The sequence below is a fragment of the Pan troglodytes genome, chromosome 19 (genome assembly GCF_028858775.2).
Source record: "Pan troglodytes isolate AG18354 chromosome 19, NHGRI_mPanTro3-v2.0_pri, whole genome shotgun sequence".
Classification (NCBI taxonomy): Eukaryota; Metazoa; Chordata; class Mammalia; order Primates; family Hominidae; genus Pan; species Pan troglodytes.
Window position 1 is genome coordinate 13,184,136 of NC_072417.2, and position 23,604 is coordinate 13,207,739.

Here is a 23,604-nt window from a genome sequence, read left to right on the forward strand (position 1 = left end):
ATCCACCCAGACCGGGTTACAGAACACACAGGCGAGCCTGGGGCCGCAGGTTTCAAAAACTCACTTTATTCCAATGTGAAATGAGGACGTGATGGTTTAAAAACAAGAAAAAGTTCTTGCTCAGCGGTGGGGATGCTTTGCTTGCCCGCTCACGCCCATCCCCTTTGAAACAAGGTGTCTGGACAGACCACACCCATAAGCAGCTCTCCGCAAACCCAGGCAGACACCCGTCTCCTCCGGGTCTCAGGGTGGCCACATCCTCCCCCACCAGGGCTCTGACAGCAGGCACAGAGCAGCAGCACAGGCAGGGTGGAGCGGGAGCAGCGTGTGGGGGCCCCCGCCACCCCCAGAGCTAGTCTCAGACCAGGAAGGGAGCTGGGCTCCAGAGAAGCGACATCACGTCGGCACCTGTAACTCCCGGGATCCGTAATTCGGCCCTGCTTCCCCCAGCCCCGCCCCCGGCCCACTGTGCGTTCGGCAGCTCAGGTTAAAACTGAGGGGAGGGATACATTCAGACCGCAGGCCCCAAGGCTACGCCCAGCTGGGTGCAGGCAGTGGGGAGCCGAGTCAGAGCCTGTGGCAGCGCCACCCACTGGGCTCTGAGGGCCCAGCAAGCCAACCCCGACCCCTCCGTTCGGGAGCAGCAGCCAGACCAGGCCAATCACAACGGCGGCTCCCGTCCCGCCCCAAACTAAAGTGCACCCCAACCCTCCAGCCCCGCCACAGAGCTCCGGCTCCCCACCCCTCCCCACCAGGTTTTTCGGCTTAAACCCTGCACTTTCAGACAGGCTGGGCCCGGGGGTGGTGGCAGCCAAAGCAGCAGCCATCATGTCGACCATACAAATGACCTGAGAAATCCCGTCTGCGCGTCACCCACTCAGGAGTCACCCACTCAGGACTGGCTCGGGCTATGTACAGGGGAGAGGGACGGTCAACACTCACAGCCAGGGACGCACTCGCACACGCCGGCCGGAGGGTGGGGGCCGAAGCAACACCTGCCCCCCAGCCGGGAACTGATGGCCGCACACGCCATTCACGTGTCTCCAATGGGGGCCTCTGCATCATCTATTCATTGAACCAGCGCAAAAACACCTTCTGCGGGGCAGGCAGGCCAGGCTCCCAGGAGGATACGGGGGTGGGGTGGGGTGAGACGTGGAGGAAGAGGGCCTTGCTTCCTCTTCCGCCCGCAGGCACGCCCCCTTCTCCCGCAGTCGGGCTCCCTGGTGACGGGGCCGCTGGCTGGCTGTCCGTGTGTCTCCCTCTCTATCCCTGCACGCCCGGAGAAGGGTCCTTGGCAGCCGGGGGCTGGGAGCCCAGGTCTTCTGGGGACCCCGCTGGCGCGGGCTCGGTAGCCATGGGCTCCTCGGCTCTATCCTTGTTTCTGCTGGCCTCCTGGAGCTGGTGCCGCCGCGCCACCTCGGCTTTCAGATTCTCCAGGTCTTTTTGGCTGAGGATAAGGGTGGGGATGGAGGTGGCTCTCAGAGGAGTCCTGGGGGCTCCACCAGCCTCCCGGCTTTCCTGTGGGATAAGCTGAGGCTCTGCGCTCTATTCAGTGGGAAATGTGTGTGAACAAGCGCTTCCCTCCTGAAGGCGGAAGGTCCCTGAACGCGGAGAAGGTAAGGACCCCGCACCTGACCCGGCCTCGGGGCTCCCCTCGCTGGCCTCCCTCCAGCGCAGGGGGAGGAAAGCGGAGTTGGGGGGCTGCTGCCACGCCTTGCTGACCAAATCCACTCCCCACAGGAGGCCACACTGCTTGTGACCACCCCGGGGAGCCCGGGGCCTGCTCCTCAGGCCCACCCCGCCGTAGAATGAGAAGCGGTGGGGAGGGAATGAAGCCGCTTCTTAGGGACTGATGGGAAGACGCCAAGATACTCTGTGTGAAGCAGAAACAGCAAGGTCTTCACTCGCGGAATGCGAGGATGCTGAGGAAAATAAGCGGGGCGGGCCGGGCGCGGTGGCTCACGCCTGGAATCCCAGCACTTTGAGAGGCCGAGGCGGGCAGATCGCAAGGTTAAGAGTTTGAGACCAGCCTGGCCAACGTGGTGAAACCCCATCTCTACTACAAACACAAAAATGAGCCGGGCGTGGTGGCGGACACCTGTAATCCCAGCTACTGGGGAGGCTGAGGCAGGAGAATCGCTGAACCCGGGAGGCGGAGGGTGCAGTGAGCCGGGATGGCGCCACCGCACTCCAGCCCGGGTGACAGGGCGAGACTCCAACTCACAAAAAACCCCCAACCGGGAGACGCTTGAGTGGGGCGGAGGCCTCACCTGAGAGGAATGAAGAGGATGCCGTTAATGACGTTCAGCTGCTCCAAGACGCTGGCCATGCTGGGGGCCGTGAACTGCGGGGCGGGGAAACCAGCGGTGAGCGGGGCTCCCGGGCTCGCCGGGCCGAAGGGGCCGCTCCGCCCCGGACTCACCTTGAGGGGCGGGATGTTGGCGCTGGAGCCGTTGCGGTAGATCTCATTCATGGTGCGCTGCAGGGCCACGGCCTGCTGGGTCAGGCACTTGAGGTACTCGGAGCTTTCCTTGGTCTTCTCATGGTCCTCGCCCAGCTGCGGGGAGGCGGGAAGGGATCAGGCCCCCCGTGCCCCCGCGGCCCCGCCCCGCCCCCGCCGCGGCCCCGCCCCCGCCGCGCACCTGCGTCTTGTAGATGGTGTAACCCTCCTTCTCGTGCTGCAGGGCCGACCGGAACTCAGCTTTGCTCTCGTAGACTCGGGCGACAAGGTGGTGGCTGCCGGGAGGCGCGGGGCGAGGGAAGGGCATAAGTGGGCTGGGCGTGGGGGCCTGACTCGGGGGCCCGGGGTCTCCCGTAGATCCCTCCCTGGAAGCCACCGAGGGGAACAGCAAGTCCAGGGCTCAGAGAAGAGGGGGAGGTCGAGAGAAATTTTCTCGGGTGGAGGAAGACAAGAGCACTGGGTCTCTTCCCCGCCCCCGCCGGTCTGCCCCGCAGGCCTCCGCCGGCCTTGGCGTTTGGGCGGGCGGCCCCTCACCTGAGGGCCACCTTGAGGGCCTTGGGCCCGTGGTACTTGGTGCTGACGGCCAGCGCGTTCTCCAGGAAGCGCAGCGACAGGTCGTACTCCATCACCCCGTGCAGCACCAGCCCGATGTTGTTCTGGGGGCAGGCGGTGGGGGGCCCTGGTCAGCTCCCGGTCCCCTGGGATGGAGCTGGGTCCCTGCCGCCCCCCCGCCCCAGCACTCACATCCAGCAGCGCCATCTCGGGGTGGTCTTCCCCGAACACCAGCAGCATGAGGTAGCGGGCGCGGTACAGCAGGCTCAGGGCGGTGGACAGCTGGCTGCTGGCGAAGCAGTATAGGGCCAGGTGCATCTGCCGGCGGGGCGGAGACAGGTCAGGATGGCCGCGGACCCAGCCCCTCGCATCCCCCGGCGCGGGCGGCACTCGCGACTCACGTATTCCTGGATGGTGTTGGGGTGCTCGGTGCCCATCACCCGCTCGCTCATCAGCACCGCCTTCTGCTGGTTACTCAGGGCCTGGGGAGAGACAGTGGTGGTTGCCGCGGCGTGGGAACCCCCACTGCACCCAGAGCCCGCCTGGCCCCGGCCCAGCAGCCCACGGTGCCGCTCTGCAGGCTCCTGTCCCCTCCGGCTGCGCCCAGCACAGTGCAGCAGGGGGGAGGGGGATCAGCAGCAGCTGCTGCCACACCTTGAAGGGCAGGTCACGCTCCACAGAGAGCTCCACACACCCATGTCTTACGCCCAACAAAATCTCCACAAACACCCAAATACAAACCTGAAACTACTAAAAATGTTACCAAAAAAAAAAAAAGCCTGAGCAGGGGTGGGTCCCTTGAGGTCAGGAGTTTGAGACCATCCTGGCCAACATGATGAAACCCCATCTCTACTAAAAATACAAAAATTAGCCGGGTGTGGTGGCTCACGCCTGTAATCCCAGCTACTCGGGAGGCTGAGGTGGGAGAATCGCTTGAGCCCAGGAGGTTGAGGCTGCAGGGAGTCGATATCACGCCACTACACTCCAGCCTGGGCGACAAAGCAAGACCCTGTCTCAGAAACAAACAAACAACCCACCCATTTATAAACAGAAGAAAAAACAGTCCCTTTGCAGGGAGTAGGGATCCTAAGACATGTTAACCCTGAAACAGCCCTGGCCAGGCAGGGCACCCAGAACCCCACCACAGCTTCCACCAGCCCCGGCCAGGCAGGGCACCCAGAACCCCACAGCCTGCACTGGGCACAGAGGACGTGGGAGCTCGGTGGCATGCTTCCTGCCCACTCACGGAGTCTCAGGAGGCGTCCTTGCTGACACCCTGTGGGGGGGTCCCCTGCCATCGCCGCCCAGAACTGACCTCACCGCAGCACAGGGTGCTCCCGAGCTCTCCCGCTCGGGACACAGTTACAGAGGGGTGGAGCCAGGGGTGGGCTGGGCAAAACCAGCGACTTCCTGGGGTCTCCCTGGACTCCACCCACTCCTCCGTCAGGGGCCCCCTCACTCCCCATCCCCCAACACGAGGCCAGGCCTTTGCTGCCACAGCCCAGAGGGTACCTCTGCGTAGTCGCCCATGATGTAGTGGAGGCGGGCGAGGAGGCGCAGGCAGGCGCAGGTCTCCACGTGCATGGCTCCGTAGACGTTGTTAAACAGGTTCAGGGCCTCATTGATGAGCTCACAGCCCTCCTTCAGGAAGCCTGCAGGGCACCCCCAGGGGTGGCAAGGTCAGGACGGGCCATGGGGAGCCCCCACCTCCACCCAGCCCCACCTGGCCACGCACCCTGCTGCACTTTGGCCTGCCCGCTCTGGAAGAAATGGAAGGCATCCGAGGCCTTGGGGTTGACGTGCTTGACCACGGGGAAGATGTTGAGCACGTCCTCCTCGGTGAACGCAGGCTTGTGGCGACTGTCGAAGCTGTACTCCTTCAGCAGGACCTGGGGGGCAGCCCCCCCCACCACAGGAAGCCTCAGGCCCAGGTTCAGCGGGTTGGCACCTCCCAACCCACCAACGCTTGCGCACAGACGGCTACTATGAAAAAGCCACTTCCCCTGTGGCCCTGGCCAGGAGTGGGAGCCTGCAGCGGGGACACAGCGGGGATGCTGTGAGCCGTGCCCACCTGGATCCCTGTTTTCAGCGAGATCTCCCGCAGGAGCGTTATCTTCTGCAGGCCGTAGGTCTCCACAGCCTGGTCCACGGTCTCACTGAGGAGGGAGCAGGGGGCCTGAGCAGCCCAAGCACCGCCGGGCACCCCCCCCCCCAACACCGCCCCACCCAGCTCCCCAACACTGTCCAGCCCGGGCCCCCAACACTGCCCCACCCTCCACCTAACATTGCCCCACCCGGCCCCCGGGAGCCTCCCGGCTGCCCTCACCCTCCAGCACCCAGTGATCTCCACAGCTGCTCCCTCTTCTCTCTGACTCCCTGGCCTATGACCACAGGCCTTAGACGCCATCTGGGAGCGGGTGGTGGCCGCCTCATCTGCCCAATCCCACCCACCCCACCGCCCCTGCCCCGCACGCACCACTCGAGGTCGAAGTCAAAGTAGTTCTTGGCCTCCTGGCAGATGTTCTTCCAGAGCTCCTGGGGGGTCATGACAGCCCAGGCTGTGTTATCTGCAGCCCCTGGGGGCCGGTTTTTCCTCCTCTTATTCCGCTTCTTGGAGACCAGCTCGTCGGCAGGCAGGTGGGCCACAGGGTTGGGGTAGGAGCTCAGGAAGCAGTTCAGGAAGTGGCTGATGGCGGCTGAGAGGCCGGAGAGCTCGACTCCCTGCGAGGCAGGTTGGATCCGAGTCATGAGGGCCCTCAGCCCCACCTCAGGCTCTTTCCCGACGCCCCACACCACCCTCGGAGGCCATGGCCAGCCGCAGAGCGGACGGGTGGCACCTGTAAGTACGTCTTGAAGATGTGCTTGGCCGAGCGGGTGATGAGTTCTCCAATGCCGATTTTCTGGAAGGATTCAGAAGGGAGATCTTGGTCAGGCCCCCGGCCTCCATCCCAGCCCCACAGCTCCCGTTCCGCCCCACCCCGGGCAGCACTCACAAAGACGTGGTCCAGCTGGTGGCGGGCCGGGCTCCGCAGCACCAGCTCCAGCACCTTGCCCAGGTAGCGCATGTTGATGCCCCGCTGGCGCATCACCTCTGCCAGCGTTGCCCCGTCCACGGGCAGGACCGCGTGCTCCATGCAGTCCTTCACCTGTGGGCTGCAGCAGCTCAGGCCCCCACCCAGCTCCTCTGCCTCCACCCAACTGAGTCTTTCTGGGGGAGCACAGCTATCCTGGGAGGCCCTGGAGAAGGACCCCGAAGGCTCCAGCTCCCAGTCAGGACGTCAGAATGTGCCCAGCCTCTGGCAGGAGCACAGGGAGGCAGGGCCAGGGGAACGCAGGCCAAGAACCAAGAGCCCGGTGGTGGTACAGGCCCCCTCTAACCACGTGGGAGAAGCAGAGGTGCCCGCTTGGGGGCACTACTAGACCCCCAGCCCCGTGTCCTGAGGCTTGGAGGCCATGGTGTTGGGGGAGCACCCAGCATCCTGGGACCAGACACAGAGCCTGTGGGGGGAGGAGGAGGATGGGCAGCCCCCACTGAGCTCTGGCCCCGTCCCCCAGCTGTGCCACCATCCAGGGCTCAGAAGACTGGATTACCAGCTGCCAGCCCACACGGTGGGCTCAGCAGGGCCTGTGCCCTTGACCTCTGGGGGTCAGGCTCCCCATCTGTCAAACGGGGATGTCCACTCAGGGAAAGCTGAAAAAGTCACTCCTGCGAGCCTGTGTTCATGGGCCTCCAAGTCGGAGACAGATGAGGGACCAGCACCCTCCACACAAGCCCCACCCAGCCCCGCAGCCCCTCCCTCACCAAGCCAGGGATCTGGCAGGAGAGCAGGAAGGCAGCTGCGTCCTTCAGCAGCTGCTTCTGGTCCCGAACTTCATCCTGGCAGGACTCAGGGAAGCGAACCCCTGGAGGAGGGAGAGCAAAGAGGCTGAGCCAGGCAGTGGCAAGACAAATGCCGCCTGGGGCTGGCGGGGGAAGCGCTCAGATGGGGGACAAACCCACCAGCCCCAAGGGCCCAGGCCCCCCAGCGAAGCTCTGGCCCTGGAGGGCTCCTGCGCTGGCCGGCCCCTACCACTTGCCTGGTGAGAAGATGTCAGGATTGAAGCGAATGTCGAAGGCGGTGCTGCTGATGGAGCCGACCGCCTTGCACGCGTTGCGGATCACCTCCCGGCTCCGAGGGTCTGCTGTGGAGACATGGCTCCATGAGACACGGGTCCCCTCTGCCACCGGTGGAGCTGGGCTGCGCCAAGCCTCGCCCCCTAGCTCCTTGCAGAGATGTCTGCCAGCCTCTCCCAGGTGGGGGTCATAAGCCACCCTGGCAGGGCCAGCCCGGGCTCTCTCCCAGCCATCTGCAGCAGCCCCACCTGTGCCGTCGTCTGCGGCGATGGTCTCTGCCAGCTCCTTCACCTTGGCCAGGCCGCTGGCGCTGCTACCGTCCTCCTCACTTCCCGCCTCCTGTCCTGGAGGGTCCTCAGACTTGGACTCCAAGGAGGAAGGACCACCATTTTCCAGGGAGGAGGGGGTCTCCAGCTGGCTGGCGTTCTGCTGCATCAGCTGCAAGGCGGCCAGCTTCATAAAGAGGAGGTACCTGGAGCAGAGGAAACAGGGCAGAGCAGGAGCTGGACATTGGGGAGAGGAGCTCTGCTGGCCCACGGCTCCCAGCAGCTGGGGCTCCACACCCTGCAGGCGTAGGGCACCTCCTGGCCGGTGTGCATGAGTCAACGCAGAAAAACCAAGATCTCCCAAGACAGGAAGAAAAAGGCGGCCGGGCGCGCTGGGCTCAAAGTGTAATCCCAGCACTTTGAGGCCGAGGCGGGCAGATCACTTGAGGTTGGGAGTTCGAGACCAGCCTGACCAACATGGAGAAACCCCGTCTTTACTAAAAATACAAAAAATTAGCTGGGCGTGGTGGTGCACGCCTGTAATACCAGCTATTCGGGAGGCTCAGACAGGAGAATCACTTGAACCCGGGAGGCAGAGGTTGCGGTGAGCCGGGATCGTGCCATTGCACTCCAGCCTGGGCGACAAGAGTGAAACTCCGTCTCAGAAAAAAAAAAAAAAAAAAAAAAGGCAGCTGCGTTCTGGAAGGTGTGGGAAAAGAGGAGCTCCCCATCCAGGTGAGGGCTCTCAACAGTGACAGGAAGCCACTGGCATTTGAGAGTTACTCATGCTGTGGGACCTCTGACATGGCCATTTCCCCATTTCCTAAGCACTAAACACCAGCGGTGGGGACCCCCGGTGCCCCACCTGCCCGCCCCAGCACTGGGACAGTCACAGCCATCCAGACTTCCAAGTGCTCCTTAAGAGAACAGTGTCCGCCACAGCCGCATTACCCGCCTGGCTGCTCGCGAGTCTGCAGCCCGGGTTTCTGCGCTTGGGAGCCTGACAGCAGGGCAGGTGGGGACGGGTCTCCAATGACTGTGGCTAGACGGAGCCCTTCTTCACTCTCCAGCGCTTCTCCCTTCAAGGACCCAGCCCCGGACCCACCCAGGGCGCCCGCACTCCCTGCAGCTGGCCCCGGCCCTGGTCCGGCAGGGCCGCCCCTCACCTGTGCTCCACGAAGGCGTCCACCAGCTCCTGGCGCAGGCAGCAGAGCTTGTGCCGGTGGGCGCGGGGGAAGCCGGCGCGGGCGCATTCCTCAGGCAGCTCCTCGCCAGGCACGGGCAGGAAGTTGAGGTCCGGGGGGAAGGTGCGCAGCAGGTCCAGGATGTAGTGGCGCCCGTCGTTGCCAATGATGCCCTTGCACTCGACCGAGGAGCAGAGCTCCACCTCCTCGTCACGGTCGTTGAGCACCTGGTGCCGCAGGATCTTGAGGGGCCGACTCGTGCGCTCCAGCAGCTCCAGGTACCGCGGGTGTGACACCACGGTCTTGCCGAAGTCGATGGAGCCGTAGATGACGCTCTGCTCCTGGTCCCGCTCCAGGATGCCGGGGATGATGGACTGGGCCGTGACCCGGTAGCCGCGGTAATCCACCACCACCGTGCCCAGCGTGTACAGCCCCTCCACGTCCACCGCGTTGTACGTGCGGACGCCGTTCAGGTCGTTGGTGGGCGCCACGTAGGCTGCCACGTCCCCCCCGAAGTCCTTGTAGTGGTCTCGGACGTCGAAGCCCAGGCTGAAGAAGATGTTGTTCCAGATGAACATCTGCATCTTGGTCTCCTCGCTGGGGTTGATGGCCATCACGTTGCCGTCAATGACGGCCATGGCGCCCCTGGTGGCTGCCGCGGTGAAGTCGCTGTGCACCTGGCGGGGGTCGAGGAGGGCAGGGTAAGAGGCCGCGCCCACAAGAGCCTGCATCCACCTGGCCAAGCGCAGGCACCTAGACCGCGGAGGCAACTGGGCTGCCTTGGAAACCCAGGGACCCGGAGCCTCAGTTTCCTCATATGCAGAAAAGGGCAAGAAAACCATGTTTTGGCCGGGCGCGGTGGCTCACACCTGTAATCCCAGCACTTTGAGGGGCCGAGGCGGTCAGACCACTTGAGGTCAGGAGTTCGAGACCAGCCTGACCAATATGGTGAAACCCCATCTCTAATAAAAATACAAAAAAAATCAGCCAGGCGAGGTGGCGCGCGCCTGTAGTCCCAGCCATCCGACAGGCTGAGGCAGGAGAATTGCTTGAACCCCGGAGGTGGAGGTTACAGTGAGCCGAAATCACACCACTGCACTCCAGCCTGGGGGACAGAGTGAGACTCCATTTCTAAAAAAGCGCAAACAAACCAAAACCCCCATGTTTGGAGAATACACTTGTGCTGAGGGAGACAGCAGGGCTTAGTGATTAACAAGCGTGCGCAGGTTTGGGATCCACCAGTTATGTGCCAGGCGAACTTGAACAGATAAAGGTACTGACCTTTACAAGTTGTCCAATACATTATAGGAAATAGTCTCTATAACGCACTTGGCACCATCTCTGGTGAAGTCGGTACCCGAGAAATGAGTTTTTGTTTCTACAATTATCATCTCTAGGCAGTATAACTATGGGAGGTTGCTTGTTTTCAGACAGGGTATCACGCTGTTGCCCAGGCTGGAATGCAGCGGCACGAGATCCGAGCTCACTGAAGCCTCGACTTCCCCTGGCTCAGGCCATCCTCCCACTCCAGCCTCCCGAGTAGCTGGGACTACAGGCACATGCCACCATGCCTGGCTAATCTTTTGTATTTTTTGCAGAGATGAGGTTTCACCATGTTTCGTAGGCTGGTTTCCAACTCCTGGGCTCAAGTGATCTGCCTGTCTCAGCCTCCCAAAGTGCTAGGATTACAGGCGTGAGCCACTGTGCCTGGCTGAGATTTCTTTTTTTTTTTTTGAGATGTAGTCTTGTTCTGTCGCCCAGGCTGGAGTGCAGTGATGCAATTTTGGCTCACTGCAACCTCCGCCTATTGGGTTCAAGCAATTCTCCTGTCTCAGACTCCCGAGTAGCTGGGACTACAGGCACACGCCACCACACCCAGCTAATTTTTGTATTTTTAGTGGAGATGGGGTTTCCCCATATTGGCCAGGCTGGTCTTGAACTCCTGACCTTGTGATCCGCCTGCCTCGGCCTCCCAAAGTGCTGGGATTACAGGCATGAGCTACTGAAGCCGGCCTGAGATTTTTTTTTTTTTTTAAGCAACTGCTTTTCCTCATTTCTTTTAGTAACCCAGCACTAATAACTTTTAAACCCCAGCAAACTAAAAGTGTTATGCAAATGAGCTCCCGCCCTAGAAGGGCCATGGCTGGCCAGTGCTCCCCCAGGCAAAAGCCCCGCAGCAGTCGCGGAGGGTGGGAAGCTGCACGGCCCTGGACACTCAGTCCCTACGGGAAGTAGGGCCCGCTCCTCCCAGGGACTCAAAGCCTCAGAGAGGCCAGAGAAAGGTACTGGGATGGTCTGCTGGGAGGTGGAAGGCTGGCAGACCCTGCGGGAGACGCTGACTGGCCTTCGGGGAACCTGACAGGGTTAGGGCTGCCCCTGCCTCCCTTGCTTTCCTCCTCTCCATGAGAAAACCCGTCAGCAGGTGGACAGCGGGCCTCAGACTGCCGGTCAGCAGAGGCTGCAGGCACCTTGAATATGGCCCTTTCTCGGAGCAGCCGCTCAGGCAGGTTCTTGCGAGGCAGCTCCCTCGTCGTCTGCAGCTCCTCATTCCAGTCTCGGGTCTGCAGAGAGATCAGGGAGGGAGAAACGAGCTCAGCCTGTGCCCTGTGACCTGCTCCCGGAAGTCCCTCCTTCTACCTTCCTAAGAAGAGCCCCAGACTCTCAAATGAAGTCAAGCACGGGGCCTCCGGGGAAGTGCACGGAACCAGCCCAGCACCCAGGAGGGCAGGGCCAGGTCGCAGGCACCTGTCCAGGAATGTGCTCCTCGTAGCCCAGCCTCGAGGTGTAGGCGTCCTCTGCGCGCACGCAATCCATGGCATGCTCCGCCTGGGGGGCTGTCCAGCTGTACACCTGGAATGGGGTGGCGATCCTCTCGAACGGGTGGCGCTGGACCCTGTGGCAGGCAGGGGAGGGGGAGATGGGGCAGCCCACCAAGCTCAGAGCCCTTCCAGGGGCCCCTTTTCTGAGGCCCCCGCCTGCTCTGGCATCTCCCACCCTGAGACACTGCCCTGGAGCCAGATGGAAGTGCACGGGCGCCTCTCCTGCGGCTGCTGTCTCGGCACTGGCCGACAGCTCCCTAGAGCGGGGACTCCAACGCTGGGGGCCCAGGGCGGTTTCTTCAGACAGAAGCACTGGAGTGCAGGTGGGCCGGCTCACCCCATGCCCCCGTGTGCCATGAGACAAGGTGGGAGGGGACGAAGGCACTACCTTTTCTTCTGCAGCACAGCGAAGTTCTTCTTGAAGGTCGGGCTGATCTGGTTGAGCAGCTCCACTAGGGAATGGCTTAGGAAGCGGGGGCTGGCGGGCTTGGGGTTGAAGTGATAAGCTGTGGACCTGCAGGGAGGGGGCGGGCACTGAGCGGGGGCCCAGGTGTCTGCCCAGACCCAGGACGGCTGGCACGGCAGCGGGGCGTGGTGGGCTGGCAGGGACTCACTGATTCAGGTAAAAGCCCCGTGTGGACGCGGTGATGCTGACTTGCCGGTCCTCGGCCGTGATCACAAACAGGTACATGAGGTCCCCGTGCATCTTCCGGTTCCCCGGGGGCGGGTTCCAGCCGCTCATGGTGAGTACTTTCAGGCACTGCAAGGGCTTCGGGAGCGGCCGAGTCTGAGGGGCCAGGCCTCTGGTGTGGGGCCTCCACCCAGCCAGGGACCCTCTTCCTCCCTCCCCCAGGATCCTACCTTCCAGTCACGGTTTTGGGGCTGCAGGGGACACAGTGGCCGCTCCCGGCTCCCTGGCAGGATGTACTCGGGTGGTGTGCAGTCGATGGGGTCCATCTCCAAGCCCTTCTTCCGCTTCCCGCTGTCTGAGGGACCGGAGGCTGGTGGTCAGCACAGGGCCACCCAGGGCCAGCTGTCTCCCTACCTCCTGATGGCCGTGGTCCGGGTGCCTCAGGCCCAGGCCCCTTGGCCCCTTCTCCAGCCCCCCACCTCCGTGCTCCCCGCCCTTTGGCCCAATCCCCGGCCCCAGTGCCTCCCGCACCTCCCAGGTCGCCGTCTGTGAAGACACTCAGGAAGGACAAGGAGTTGCAGTCAACCCCGTTGAAGGCATCGGATGGGTCCAGGCTCTTGAGCAGGTCTCGGACATGGCGCACGTGGATGCGGGCCTCACGCACCGTGTACGGCTCTGTCAGGAAGGCAGGGAGGGGATGGCGTTACCAGGGCCCTGCACCCTGAACAACCTGCTCAGCAAAAAACAAGTTTTGGAGGTGCTAACACAGTGGTTTTAATTTTCAACTTTAGGTTTCCGTTTTCAAATTCCACTGTGAACACATAAGCTGGAGTTCTGGTTTTGACACCACAAACATACACACATACACACACACACACACACACACACACACACACACACACTCTGCCTACTGGTGAGCAGGGATCTTTGTTCATAAAGAACTTTCTGCCAAATGCCTCTGAAGCACACACAGGCCTCAGGCGTCCACAAGGCTGCCTGCTTTTGTGCGCCAGTGTGTCGGCTGGGCAGGGCTTTTGGAGCTGTGGGACTTCCACACCACAGCCTTGCCCTGCTCTCCGGAGGCAGCCTCATGTAGGGGTGGCCTGAGGACTTTCCAAGGCCCCCAGTGTCAACACTGCCCCTATGTGGTTTCATGGGATTTTAATGGCAGTTCTTTTGGTGGAGGGGAGAGGTTCCGTGATCAACTGTGGCCGCTGTTGAGCTACAGACCTTTTCCGTCACTGCTCTCAACAGGCGGACAGGCCCTGGGTGTGGAACCCAAGCAGCTTCTACCCAGAAAACTCGAGGCCACAGACCAACCGGATGGCACCTCCCCGTGCCCAACCTCCCCAGTCTAGGGCTAGGAAACGTTTGGGACTTCTCATGGATCTCTACAGAACTGAACTGCGCTGACTTCATGCCCTGGGATGGTACTGCCTGATTTTTTTTTTTTAGAATCACGGCTCTGTTCTTTTGTTTTGTTTTGTTTTGTTTTGAGACGGAGTTTCACTCTTGTTGCCCAGGCTGGAGTGCAGTGGCACGATCCGGGCATACTGCAACCTCTGCCTCCTGGGTTCAAGTGATTCTCCTGCCTCAGCCTCCCGAGTAGCTGGGATTACAGGCACCTGCCACCACGCGCAGCTAACTTTTTGTATTTTTAGTAGAGATGGGGTTTCACCATGTTGGCCAGGCAGGTCTCCAACTCCTGACCTCAGGTGATCCACACGCCTTGGCCTCCCAAAGTGTTGGGATTACAGGCGTGAGCCACCATGCCCAGCCCACGGCTCTGTTCTTTAACCCATGGGCCGTGAAGTTGGCGGATATAGGTGTGCTGGCCTGAGAAGCAGACCTGTGCTCCAATCCTGCCTCCATGAGCTCATCCGTGACACAGGGACCCTGGCATGGATGGTGCTGCCTGCCTCTGCCTCCGTGGGCCCTCCCCCGGGCAGGCTGTCCAACTTCCAGACCAACCTTCCACCACACGCAGCACAGAGCCCTCCTGCAGCCCCTCGACACTGCGCAGCTCCGAGAAGTGGTCCAGCACGTTGCCATCCAGGTGCAGTGAGAAGCAGGTGCGGTGACACGTGTCCTCCCGGTCCATGAGCACCTGGTGAATCTCCTGCACCATCTCCTGGGGGGACACCTGCAGGGAGAAGGCACCGCCCGCCCCGGTGAGAGGCCACATAGCGGGGAGAGAAGGCCCCAACCGCCCCGGTGAGAGGCCACGTAGCAGACAGCAAGGACAATATCCCCTTGTCCCCAGCCCAAAGTACCTTGGTCCCCAGAATAAATGCCCCAAATACTCAGCTATCCCATTTTCTGGCTTTTAAATCCAGGCCGTGTCCACACATGCCATGCCCTGTGTGTGCAGCCTGGAGCCTGGCCCACCGACTCGGCCTGCAGACCAAGAGCAATGCCCGAGCAGAGAAGGGAGATGAAGAACAGGGGGACAAAAGACGGCAGGCTCGCCCCCAGCCTTGCCCAGTGCTAAGGTGCCTGGGGCAAATGGCTTTCCCCTTCCAGAAGGGGTGCTCTGGGGCCCAAGCCTGCGGGTGCCGAGACATACGACGGCCCTGTCTCGTTCCCCACTGAGTCACCGGCTTGCAAGACCTCCACGCTGGCTCTGCCCTTGGAGATAACCCAATACTACCCTCCCCTCTGGCAGATGGTAAAATCACGGCCCAGAGAGAGGTGACTTGCCTGAGGGCACAGAGCAAGAGGCTGGGGAGTCCTGGGATGCCAACACTTCCCAGCCACTATCATTCCCCTCCCCACATAGGGCTGGCAGGCCCAGCTGGTTGCTGTCCTCTAGCAATGGGGCAACGACCTGACCCTGGGCTCGATTCCCATGTCCACCACGCTAGCTGAGTGACTCTAGGGAGGGCACGGGATCCTCAGTTTCCTGCCACAAAGTGGGGCCGGTAGGAGCACGAGCAAGGCTGAGCTTTCCAGCTCACCCTCCCCAGCAGGCTCAGGCCTGGCCCCCAGCACCCGTTCCTCCATCTTACCTGCAGGGAGAAGGGCTCGATCCCAGGGGCGAGGATCTTCACAGAAAAGCCCGTGTCCTGAATGACAATGACTTCCTGGCCGGTGGTCTCATCTCCCGGGTCGGCCTCGTCAAGCCCATTTTCCCTGGGTGGCTCGGCCGCCGCCTCCTCCTTCTTCAGGCTCTCTGGGCAGTCCCCGTTTAAGAGCATGACTGATGGCAGCTCTGCGGGTGACAAGAACGGGTCAGAATCAGGCAGCCTCACTGGTCGGCGGGGCCGTCCGCCTGACCCGACACGGGGACACGTGCCTTCTGGAAAGGCATCTGCACGCCCTCGAGAGCCCCAGCCACACGGTCGCGCCTCGCCCTCCGTGCACCTGCAGGCCACTTCCACACCCAGCCGCCCCTCCCAGCCACCGTTCCCTGGCCCACTGTGGTATGGCTTGCACCTGAACCCACGTCCCAAACCACTCTCCCCAGGGCCACCGAAGCCACCCTTCAAGCCAAGCCCGAGGGTCTCCTCCGGCCCTAACACACCTAGCTTCCCAGCAGCAGCTCCCCTCTTCCTCTCCTCTCCTCTGACCCCACACAGTGCCCTTGCCCCTCCCTCTCCAGCTCCATCCTCTTCCATCCCTCCTGAGCTGTGGTCCTGGGCTGCAGGGGGGCTGCAGGGGAGTGCCTAGGCCCAGCCTCTCCTGTTTCTGACCCCACCCCCTCCCATACACTCCTGCCTCCTGGCTCACACGGCCAATCCTGTCCTCTCTCCAGCCTTTTGGACCAAGGAGACCGCTGCCTCCCAGGCATCAACATGTGGCTGTCCCTGAGGCATCACTGAAGCCTCGTCTTGCAGGGACGGAACTCATCTTCCTCCTCAAACTGGCACCTGCTCTATCTAGTCACCCACCCTAAATCTCCCAACCCACCCACAGGACCCGGCCTCTGCAGCCACTGCCCTGGGGCAGGCATTTCCTCTCTTTCAGCAGTGCCACCTGCAACCCTCCTAGGAAGCCCACTGCTTACAAGACCAAGCTTCTCAGGCCAGCGCTCTCAGGCACCCACCTGAAGTCAGCCTCAGCTCCTGCCTGCTCCCTGCTGAGGTCTAAGGACACCACACCATGCAAGCCTGGTACCGCCCACAGCCCTCCCACCGCTGTGCTTCTGTGTCTGTGCTGCCCCTGACATCCCATTCTGTACAGCAAACACTGACTCACCCTTCAAGGCCTAGGAGACATAAACCTTTTCCACAGCCTGCCCAAATGACCCTTAATGGCAGAATCACACTCCCTCCCCCTTTCATTCCCAGAGACATTTGGCTGCACCCAGGGTGGCGTCCTCACCAGCAGCTCTACCCACCACCTTCTATCTTGCCCAGGCTCAACAAAAAAGGCAACAAATAAAGTACTTACTGCAAACCTCTAGCTACATCCAATATTTGAAGACAGCACCCAATTCACATGCTCCAGGGTGGGGAGCAGGTGACAAAACCTTGCATTCCTACCCAGGCACCAGTGGAACAAAGGAGAGCCCCCTGTTCCGCGGAGGAGCCAAGGACCGCCTCTCAGTAACCCTCCAGCAGACACGGGCCTGCCTGGGCACCCATCTAGGAGACGAGGACCTTGGCCCCCAGGATCTGTCCATGGGCCAGGCTCACCTGCCTGGCTTGGCTTGAAGTTCAGCGGTCCCAACTCTGAGGAGGGCCTGGGTTCCCTTCCAGAAAGAAGAGCTCGCCCAGCACTGCCCATCCCATCTAGACCCCACCTCCCCTTCCCCACCCGGCTCTCAGGAGTGGGGACAGGTGCCTTTCCCAGAACTGTGTGGTCCCACTCCGGACCCACCAGAAACACGGAGCAGGAGCCTCAGGGAAGGGATAAGGCCAGTACGGAAAGGCAGAGACCGGGGGGCCTGGAGAGAGTCGCTCCCTTTCCCTGGATCCCCACGAGCAAACGAGAAACAGGACCTCTAAGAGCTCAGAGAGTCTCTTCCCCCTTACCCCAAAGAGGGGTATTTGAAGCCCAGAAAGGCTCAGAGCATGGCCTAAGGTCAACCAAGTCAGAACGGGCCCCAGACTCCCTCCTGCAGCCCGCACCCTACGCCGCGGCACTCCCTCAACTCTGGCCACTGAGGACCTTCAGTAACTGTGCGTGTCATGGCTCTCCAACCCCACCCCACCCTCTCCAAGCCTGCAGGGGACTCCCAGGAACCACGAGGATGTACAAAGACCTCCCTTCCAGGATCCAACCGCCCCAGGAAGGGCACCCCCAATCCCCTCGCACGTGAGCAGCCCCACACACCTGCCTGACTCTAGTGACAGAGCAGAAAGACAGCTGGGGCGGTGGTCGGTCAGCTTGCCAACAGCAAGAGGCAGGGCAGCCAGGTGGAGGAACTGCCCCCACAGGGTCCCTGAGAAAGGCTGTGCTGGCTGCTAAGCCCCTGGAATAAGGGGAGAAGCAGGAAGGGCCCCCACCCAATATAGAACAGCAGTTTTGAGCTATGAGATCCCAGAAGCGGGGAGTCAAATACCTAGACAGAGACAGCCTGTGTTCTTTCGCATGTCTGGAATGGGAGGACAGAAAGGAGGGAGGACAAGGCAAGGTGGCCACGGCTCCCACTCTCCTTCCCCAGCCCAGGGAGACGACCCTCAGGGGGTACCTATTCCCTATCCCGTTTCAAAGGAATGCAGCTGGCTCCCAAGGGGCCTCCTCTCCCCAGGACAGCATGTTCTGCCCTAATCCTTCCTCCTAGGAACCCCGACGGTCTCCCCACCCCTGGATGAAGGCCGAGCGATCTCCCCCGCAGGCAGCTGGCTGGCTCACCAGGTCCCGGTGCTCACCTGGTACAGTTGGCAGCTGCCCTCCCCTCGGCTCTGGAGTCTCAGGATGGCCGTGGCAGCAAGGCAGCCGGCTCTCCAGCTCAGCCCCAGCATTGCCCGGGTTCCTCGTTCCAGCCTCTGCCGCTACCCTTGCCCTAATGCAGCCAGTCGGCCCGGGGCTGGAGCTCCGGCTGGCTTCGGGTTTCAGTGGGGCCAGGCCTGCCATGGCAGCCCCAGGAAGGGCACACTCCCCCTGCCTGGTATCCCGCTCAAGGTCGGCCAGAAGGACGGCTGTGGGCCAGGAGAACCCAGTGGCCCCAGGACCCCAGGGGGAGCTGCTATCAGCACTCAGGCCCACCTCCCTATGCCCCCTAGAGAGGGGATCACTGCTGGCAAAGCCGCTAGGGGGATCGGAGAACCCAGAATTTGGGGTACCTGGACCCCTCAAGATTGAGGGCCTAGGAGACTGGCTGGCAGGGGCAGGGCCCAGCAAGGGGGTCCTCTCCTCCGCTCCCATCCCAGTGGGGGTGAACAGGACCGCTTCTGCCAGCTGCCGCCAACAGCTGGCACAGACCCGGGCCCAGGCCATAAGGTGGCTGCCTCTGCCCACCAGTCCCAGACACTGAGCACCCCACTGTCCCTGGGCCAAGGGCCTGGCTGGGACCTCTGGCTCCTGCTGCCCCCTGCAGGTGACCTGGCTGCCAGCCCCTTCCTGGGAGTCACTGGTTCTGGTGGAAGGGAGGGGGATGGGCCCCCAGCTTCCCAGAGGACAACTGCACCCGTGCCCCTGGCCTCCAGGCTCCATCAAGAAGCTGGCAGGCTCCATCTTCCCTTCCCAGCAGCCCCGGCCCTGCCAGGAGGGAACCAAGTCTCTCCCAGGGGAGAACAGAGCTGGCAGCAAGAGGCCAGTGGCCGCACGGCGGGGGAGGAGGTGCCCAGCTGGCCAGGGCGCCTTCCCAGGGCCTCTGACATGCTGCCAGCACCCAGTGAGGGCTGCCCCAGCATCCACCCTACCCAGGGTGGGCGGGAGCCAGGCTCTCACTCCATCCCCTCCCCTCCAGAACCAGGGATCAGGCAGACCCTGGGCTGCTTCACAGCCCCCATGGAAGGTTCTGGGTCTCACACAATGACCAGAGGAGAAGGACCAGGCCTAGACAGAGCCCCTCTGCTCCTACCCTCTCCTGAAATACACCCTAACCCTCCGGAGAGAGGGGTGGGGCAGGGCAGCCTGGCAGTGACCCCAGAGAAGTGTTGACAACCACCTGCACTCTGATTACCACAGAGCCAGGACTCACGCTAGGCCCAGCCCACGGCAGCTCCCTAAACCGCCGTGCCAGCCCATCTCACCTGAGGAAACTGAGGCTCCAGAAGGCTAGGAAGCAGCTGCCCAAGGTCACAGAGGCAAGAGGAGCCAACCCAGAGCAAGAAAAAACCAGGTGTTACTATCACATTTGGGATTAAGTTTAAAAAAAAAAAGGAAAGAAAAAACAGGAGTGTCAGACGCCCAAGCCCATGGCTTTTGAGTCACTCCCACTGAGCGCGGGCTACCCACCCGCTCCCGCAGACCCGCGGGCTACCGACCCGCTCCCACCAACCTGCTCCCGCCGACCCGCTCCCACGGACCCGCTCCCACGGACCCACTCCCACTCAGCGCAGCCCACCCACCCCCTCCCGAGGGGCCCGGCTGCACCCACAGGTAGGCTGCACCTGCCTCCTCCTCCAGGCCTCAGCCTCTACTCGGGGGGCAGAACTATCCCAGTCACAGCACTCCCCAAGGCCTCTACACCCTTGGGCTCATAGCCCAGGGGCACCTCTGAGGATGTGAGCTTTAGGGGAGGGGAAAGGAGGTCTCCTGCAGAGCGGGAGAGCCGTGCCCCAACAGCACTCTGCATACACGCAAACTCAGATGCTAGTGAAGAGACAAAGCACACCCTTGCCCTGGCCTGGAGGCGCAGGGAGCCCAAAGGTGGCAGAGAGGAGGAACTAGAAAAGAAACTTAGGCCTCCCAGAGGACCTGTGTGCTGCCCAAGCCAGGCACAATCTCACTCAGAAGACTGTGCCAGGGCCAGGCCACACCCCAGCCAAGGCCTCAGCAAGTGAGGCTCCAGCAGGAAGTAGGGTCCTAAAAGGTGCATCACCCGTCCCAGGAGCCCAGGGCTTCAGGGAAAGGCAATGGGGCAGGCAGGCGGCCTATGGAAGAACCTACAGACCAGGCACCTGTTTGCCTCCTTCCTGTCCCACCCAGGCCAGAGGCAGGTGTTCAGGGCCTGAGGACAGTTCAGAGTTCCTCAGGCTGCTCTCCCCACATCCCATCCAAGATCCTGTTGCGGAGCTCCCATAAGCCCCTAGACTCCTTCCCCAGCTGCCAGCCTCCTCCTCCTCCCCCTCTGGGCCTCAACTCCAGGGAGCCCTCCCCTGGGCACAAGGAACCTGACGCACCACTGTGGACCTGAAAAACCTGCCTGTTCTCTTAACCCCTAAAAGCCGCTGTATTCCCAGGAAGGTAACCAACCCTTGCCCCCAACCCTCAATGGCCTAGATCAGCAACTTCCTAAGGGGGCTGAAGAGCCTTCCAGAGCTGGATCTCAGAGGTCAGGGGCCTTGGTTCTGATGCTCAGGTGGGCCCCAGCTGGGGGGTCTTCATTAAGGCTCCGTCCTTCTTTCAATAGATCCGGGCTGGCTGTAACGTAAGTCCTAGCTAGCTGTACTACCTTCCCAGGGACGTAGGAGCCCACGTCCTGCCCACGAGTATGCTCCCAGTTTCCCCAAAACAAATAGCTGTGCCCTTCCCTGACGCAGTTTACCCCCGACAGAGCCCCCCCCACCCCCAGCAGAGTTAGGAAGGGGCTTCACTGACTCCCTCACAGAAATCCTCCAACAGACGCTCGTCGGCCCCCTAGTTCTCAGCATGGGATCCAAACCAACACGCCTGTCCCAGCTTCCTCTGGGCCAGGCCACGGCAGCCTTGGCTTGCTGGCCATGAGCTGGAATCCAAACACTTCCCTTAACAGCTAAATCGCTGTGTGACCTTGGGCAAGTCACTTCGACTCTTCGGGTCTCTGCTAGAGGGGAAATCAGCCAACCTCCTCTCATCCAGCCTGCCCCCACTGATTCAGAGCCACATCAGCACAAAGCCTGGTAGGTTGGGGCGATGAGCATCTGCTATTCTGCCCAAACCTTGGCCTTGTCTAGACAATCAGCAGTACTGCCCCAGCACCTGTCCCTCACCCCAAGGCAACTCCGCTATGATGGGAACAGGGTCAGAGGGCTGAACGCTGTCCCCATCCTGATTCCCAAGTCAGCCCTGGCGCACTCACTGAAGCTGGGAAGGGAGATGATGAGGCGTTAAGACCACGAGTCCCAACTGAGGACAGTCGACGGAGGAGGGAGGGACTGCGGGACAGGAGTAGCTCTGCACCTCCACTGCCACCCGGAGCAAAGAGGGCCTGAGGAAGATGACGACTGAGGGTCTGGGAAGGGGATTCCAGCCCCAAGGCTGGAGTCTGAGACACGGTGGAGGGAACAGAGGGAAGAGAAGGGGCTCAGGAGAAAGGGAAAGCAGGCCCCACCCGAGACAAGCTGCAGCCACTGCCACAGTCACCACCATACAGCCCCCATGGGGGATCGCTGGGAGCTTGACTCCACACTAACGACCTTTGCCTTAAAAACAGCAACTCTGGTCTGACCCACTTTTCGCAATAAGGCAGGTTAATGATCAAGTTCTGGCACAAACACTTCCCCCTGCCAAGGAGTTTGGCTTTGCCCCATGCAAAGGCAGACGCCCCCTACACCAGGTCGGCCGAGCAGGCCAACACACCTGAGAGTCTCCGCCACAGCCTGAAGACCTGCGGTTACAGCCTGGCCTCAGGGCATGAACCAGGGACGCCCCTCACAACGCACACCCCGCACCTCGTGCTCTTCCCACAAACCAAGCCTGGGAAGCCTCGAGCGGAGCTTCACTCCCAGGGCTGCAGCCCTGCGCACAGGGAATGCCTGGGAGGCCGCCGCGGAGCAGGTGCCGAAGGGGGCTGTCCCGCAAGCGTCGGAGCGACCCCAGCTCAGAGAGCTCCCATTCTCGGGCGCAGAGGGGGTGGGGCCGCCGATTCTCTCGGTCTGCGGCGGCGGCGCACCCCGAAACCGCGTGTGCGCGCACGTGTCCCTGCGATGAGGCGCGCGTGTGCCCGCCAAGGGTGCCAGCCGAGGCTGCCCTCCACGGGACCGCACGTGCGAAGCCCGGGCCGCAGCCGGGGGCGACTGTGAAGGTGACCTTCAGCGCGGGGGCGACCCGGTGGAGGCCCCAGCGAGATACAACCGGGCCCGACGCGGAGGGAAGGCGGCGGTCCCCGCGGAGTCCCGAACCCGCCCGCCCTGGTCCGGCGCCCCCCGCCCAGCGGCCCGCTGGCCATGGCCCCGCTCACCGGCCGCGCCCGGCCGCCCCTTGCCCCCGGCCTGCGAGCCGTGTTCCCGGGCGCTGTCGGCCGGGGCGGCCGCCGGCAACTCGTCCGTCTTGATGACCATGGTGGCGGGAGCGGGCGTCCGCCTCGGCTGTCCGCGCCGCCCGCCGCGCCACTAACCCAAGTGCCCTGCGCGCCGCGGCCGCTGCGGGAAGGACGGAGTCACCGGCCCACGTGGTGCGCGCCGTGGCCTTTGACCCCGCCGCCGTTTCCCTGCCCCGCCCTCGCGCCCGGCCCAGCCCACGGCGGCCCGCGAGGGACAAAACGCGCCGCGCCTGGTTCCCCGCCCACGGACGCGGTGACTTTCCAGAACGTCTTAAAGGCAACGCACTCTGACTCAAGGCCCAGGGAGGCTGGGCGCCCTCGCGGGGCGGGGCCTCGGGGAGACTCCCTGCCGCTCGCTGCCCGTCGGGCGGGCACTGTGACCTTGGGTGGACACTGGTCTGGTTCTGCCATGGCTAATCCTCCCCTCTCCAAGGATCCCCTGTTTTCTTTTGCAAATTTGCTAAATGACCGCGCAGTCTGTCATCTGCGGTGTTCGCGTGACCCTCAGCGCCCTCCCCACCCGGCAGGCCCTTTCCCGCCGAATGGGTGCGGCTGGATTATTGAGGGAGTGGAGGGTCGCTTAGGGCACGGGCACGAGAGGCGAGGGCGGGACATGGCTAATGGGGATCAAGAGTCAGAATGGACCCGCCAAACTTTGCCCCGAGCCAGAACGGGCTCCCTACCCGCGTCCTCGACCCGTGGGTCCTCACCTCCAGGCTGGTGTCCTCATTTTACAGTGGAGGAGGCCGAGACCAAGGTCACACAGAGAGCGAGGGGTAGAGCCGGGTCTGACTCCATCCACAGCCAGGACGCTTTACAGTAACTCGTGTTTTTCACTTGGCAGGGGCTTGGCGGGGACGGAACAGTGAGGTCAGAGAATGCTGCAGAGGGGACATTGGGACCAGGTCTTGCAGTGAGTTGAAGTGCTCCAGGCAGAGAGCGCGCGGTGGGTCTTTCCTGCCCAGGCCGCAGGGGGCCTTTGGGAAGCACCTGAGGCCTATAACCTTCGGAGCTTTTGTCAAGCTCTAATGAGAACTGGAAAGCTTCAGCTTCCCGAGGTGGGCTGGGAGGGCCCTAGGTAGGGCCTCGCACAAATTGCGAAGGAAAGCCGACCTTGTTCTGGAGAGCACGTGGTGAGAAAAGCCAGCGACGTGATGTGAGCGTTTAAACGGGAGCAAGGAAGATGAGAAGTGGTAAGATTCTTCTCCGCCGGGCGGTGCAGCGGCTCACGCCTGTAATCCTAGCACTTTGGGAGGCCGAAGCCAGGCGGATGACTCGAGTTC

At 62.4% G+C, this 23,604-nt stretch overlaps 1 protein-coding gene across 5 annotated transcripts; it reads right to left on the reverse strand.

Moving 5' to 3' along the window:
* Positions 1–44: 44 nt before the first annotated feature.
* CLUH (clustered mitochondria homolog) lies at positions 45–22,508 on the reverse strand. 5 transcript variants are annotated; one of them, XM_024350172.3, is made up of 26 exons: positions 22,241–22,508; positions 15,036–15,238; positions 13,999–14,170; positions 12,559–12,702; positions 12,258–12,382; positions 12,011–12,165; positions 11,785–11,910; positions 11,323–11,470; positions 11,046–11,138; positions 8,560–9,254; positions 7,376–7,599; positions 7,091–7,192; positions 6,816–6,916; positions 6,007–6,159; positions 5,851–5,913; positions 5,490–5,734; positions 5,085–5,169; positions 4,749–4,902; positions 4,526–4,665; positions 3,415–3,495; positions 3,206–3,331; positions 2,996–3,117; positions 2,643–2,736; positions 2,423–2,557; positions 2,271–2,344; positions 45–1,447 (listed from the first exon to the last, which is right to left on the reverse strand). In XM_024350172.3, the coding sequence occupies exons 1-26, from the start codon at positions 22,338–22,340 to the stop codon at positions 1,264–1,266; spliced, it is 4,044 nt and encodes a 1,347-aa protein (XP_024205940.2). In that variant the 5' UTR covers positions 22,341–22,508; the 3' UTR covers positions 45–1,263. The 5 variants fall into 5 exon arrangements, with proteins under 5 accessions (XP_024205940.2, XP_024205939.2, XP_063654251.1 ...); XM_024350171.3 differs by having other exon boundaries at positions 7,091–7,195; positions 22,241–22,491; XM_063798181.1 differs by lacking the exon at positions 22,241–22,508 and adding an exon at positions 21,640–21,932.
* Positions 22,509–23,604: the final 1,096 nt, after the last annotated feature.

Coding starts and splice junctions, on each gene's coding strand:
- CLUH (XM_024350169.3), bottom strand. CDS start 18,411: ATGGCCTGGGCCCGGGTCTGTGCCAGCTGTTGGCGGCAGCTGGCAGAA. Junction 4,903..5,084: donor CGCTGAAAACAGGGATCCAG/GTGGGCACGGCT, acceptor GCTGCCCCCCAG/GTCCTGCTGAAGGAGTACAG. Junction 2,558..2,642: donor ACACCATCTACAAGACGCAG/GTGCGCGGCGGG, acceptor GCCTCCCCGCAG/CTGGGCGAGGACCATGAGAA.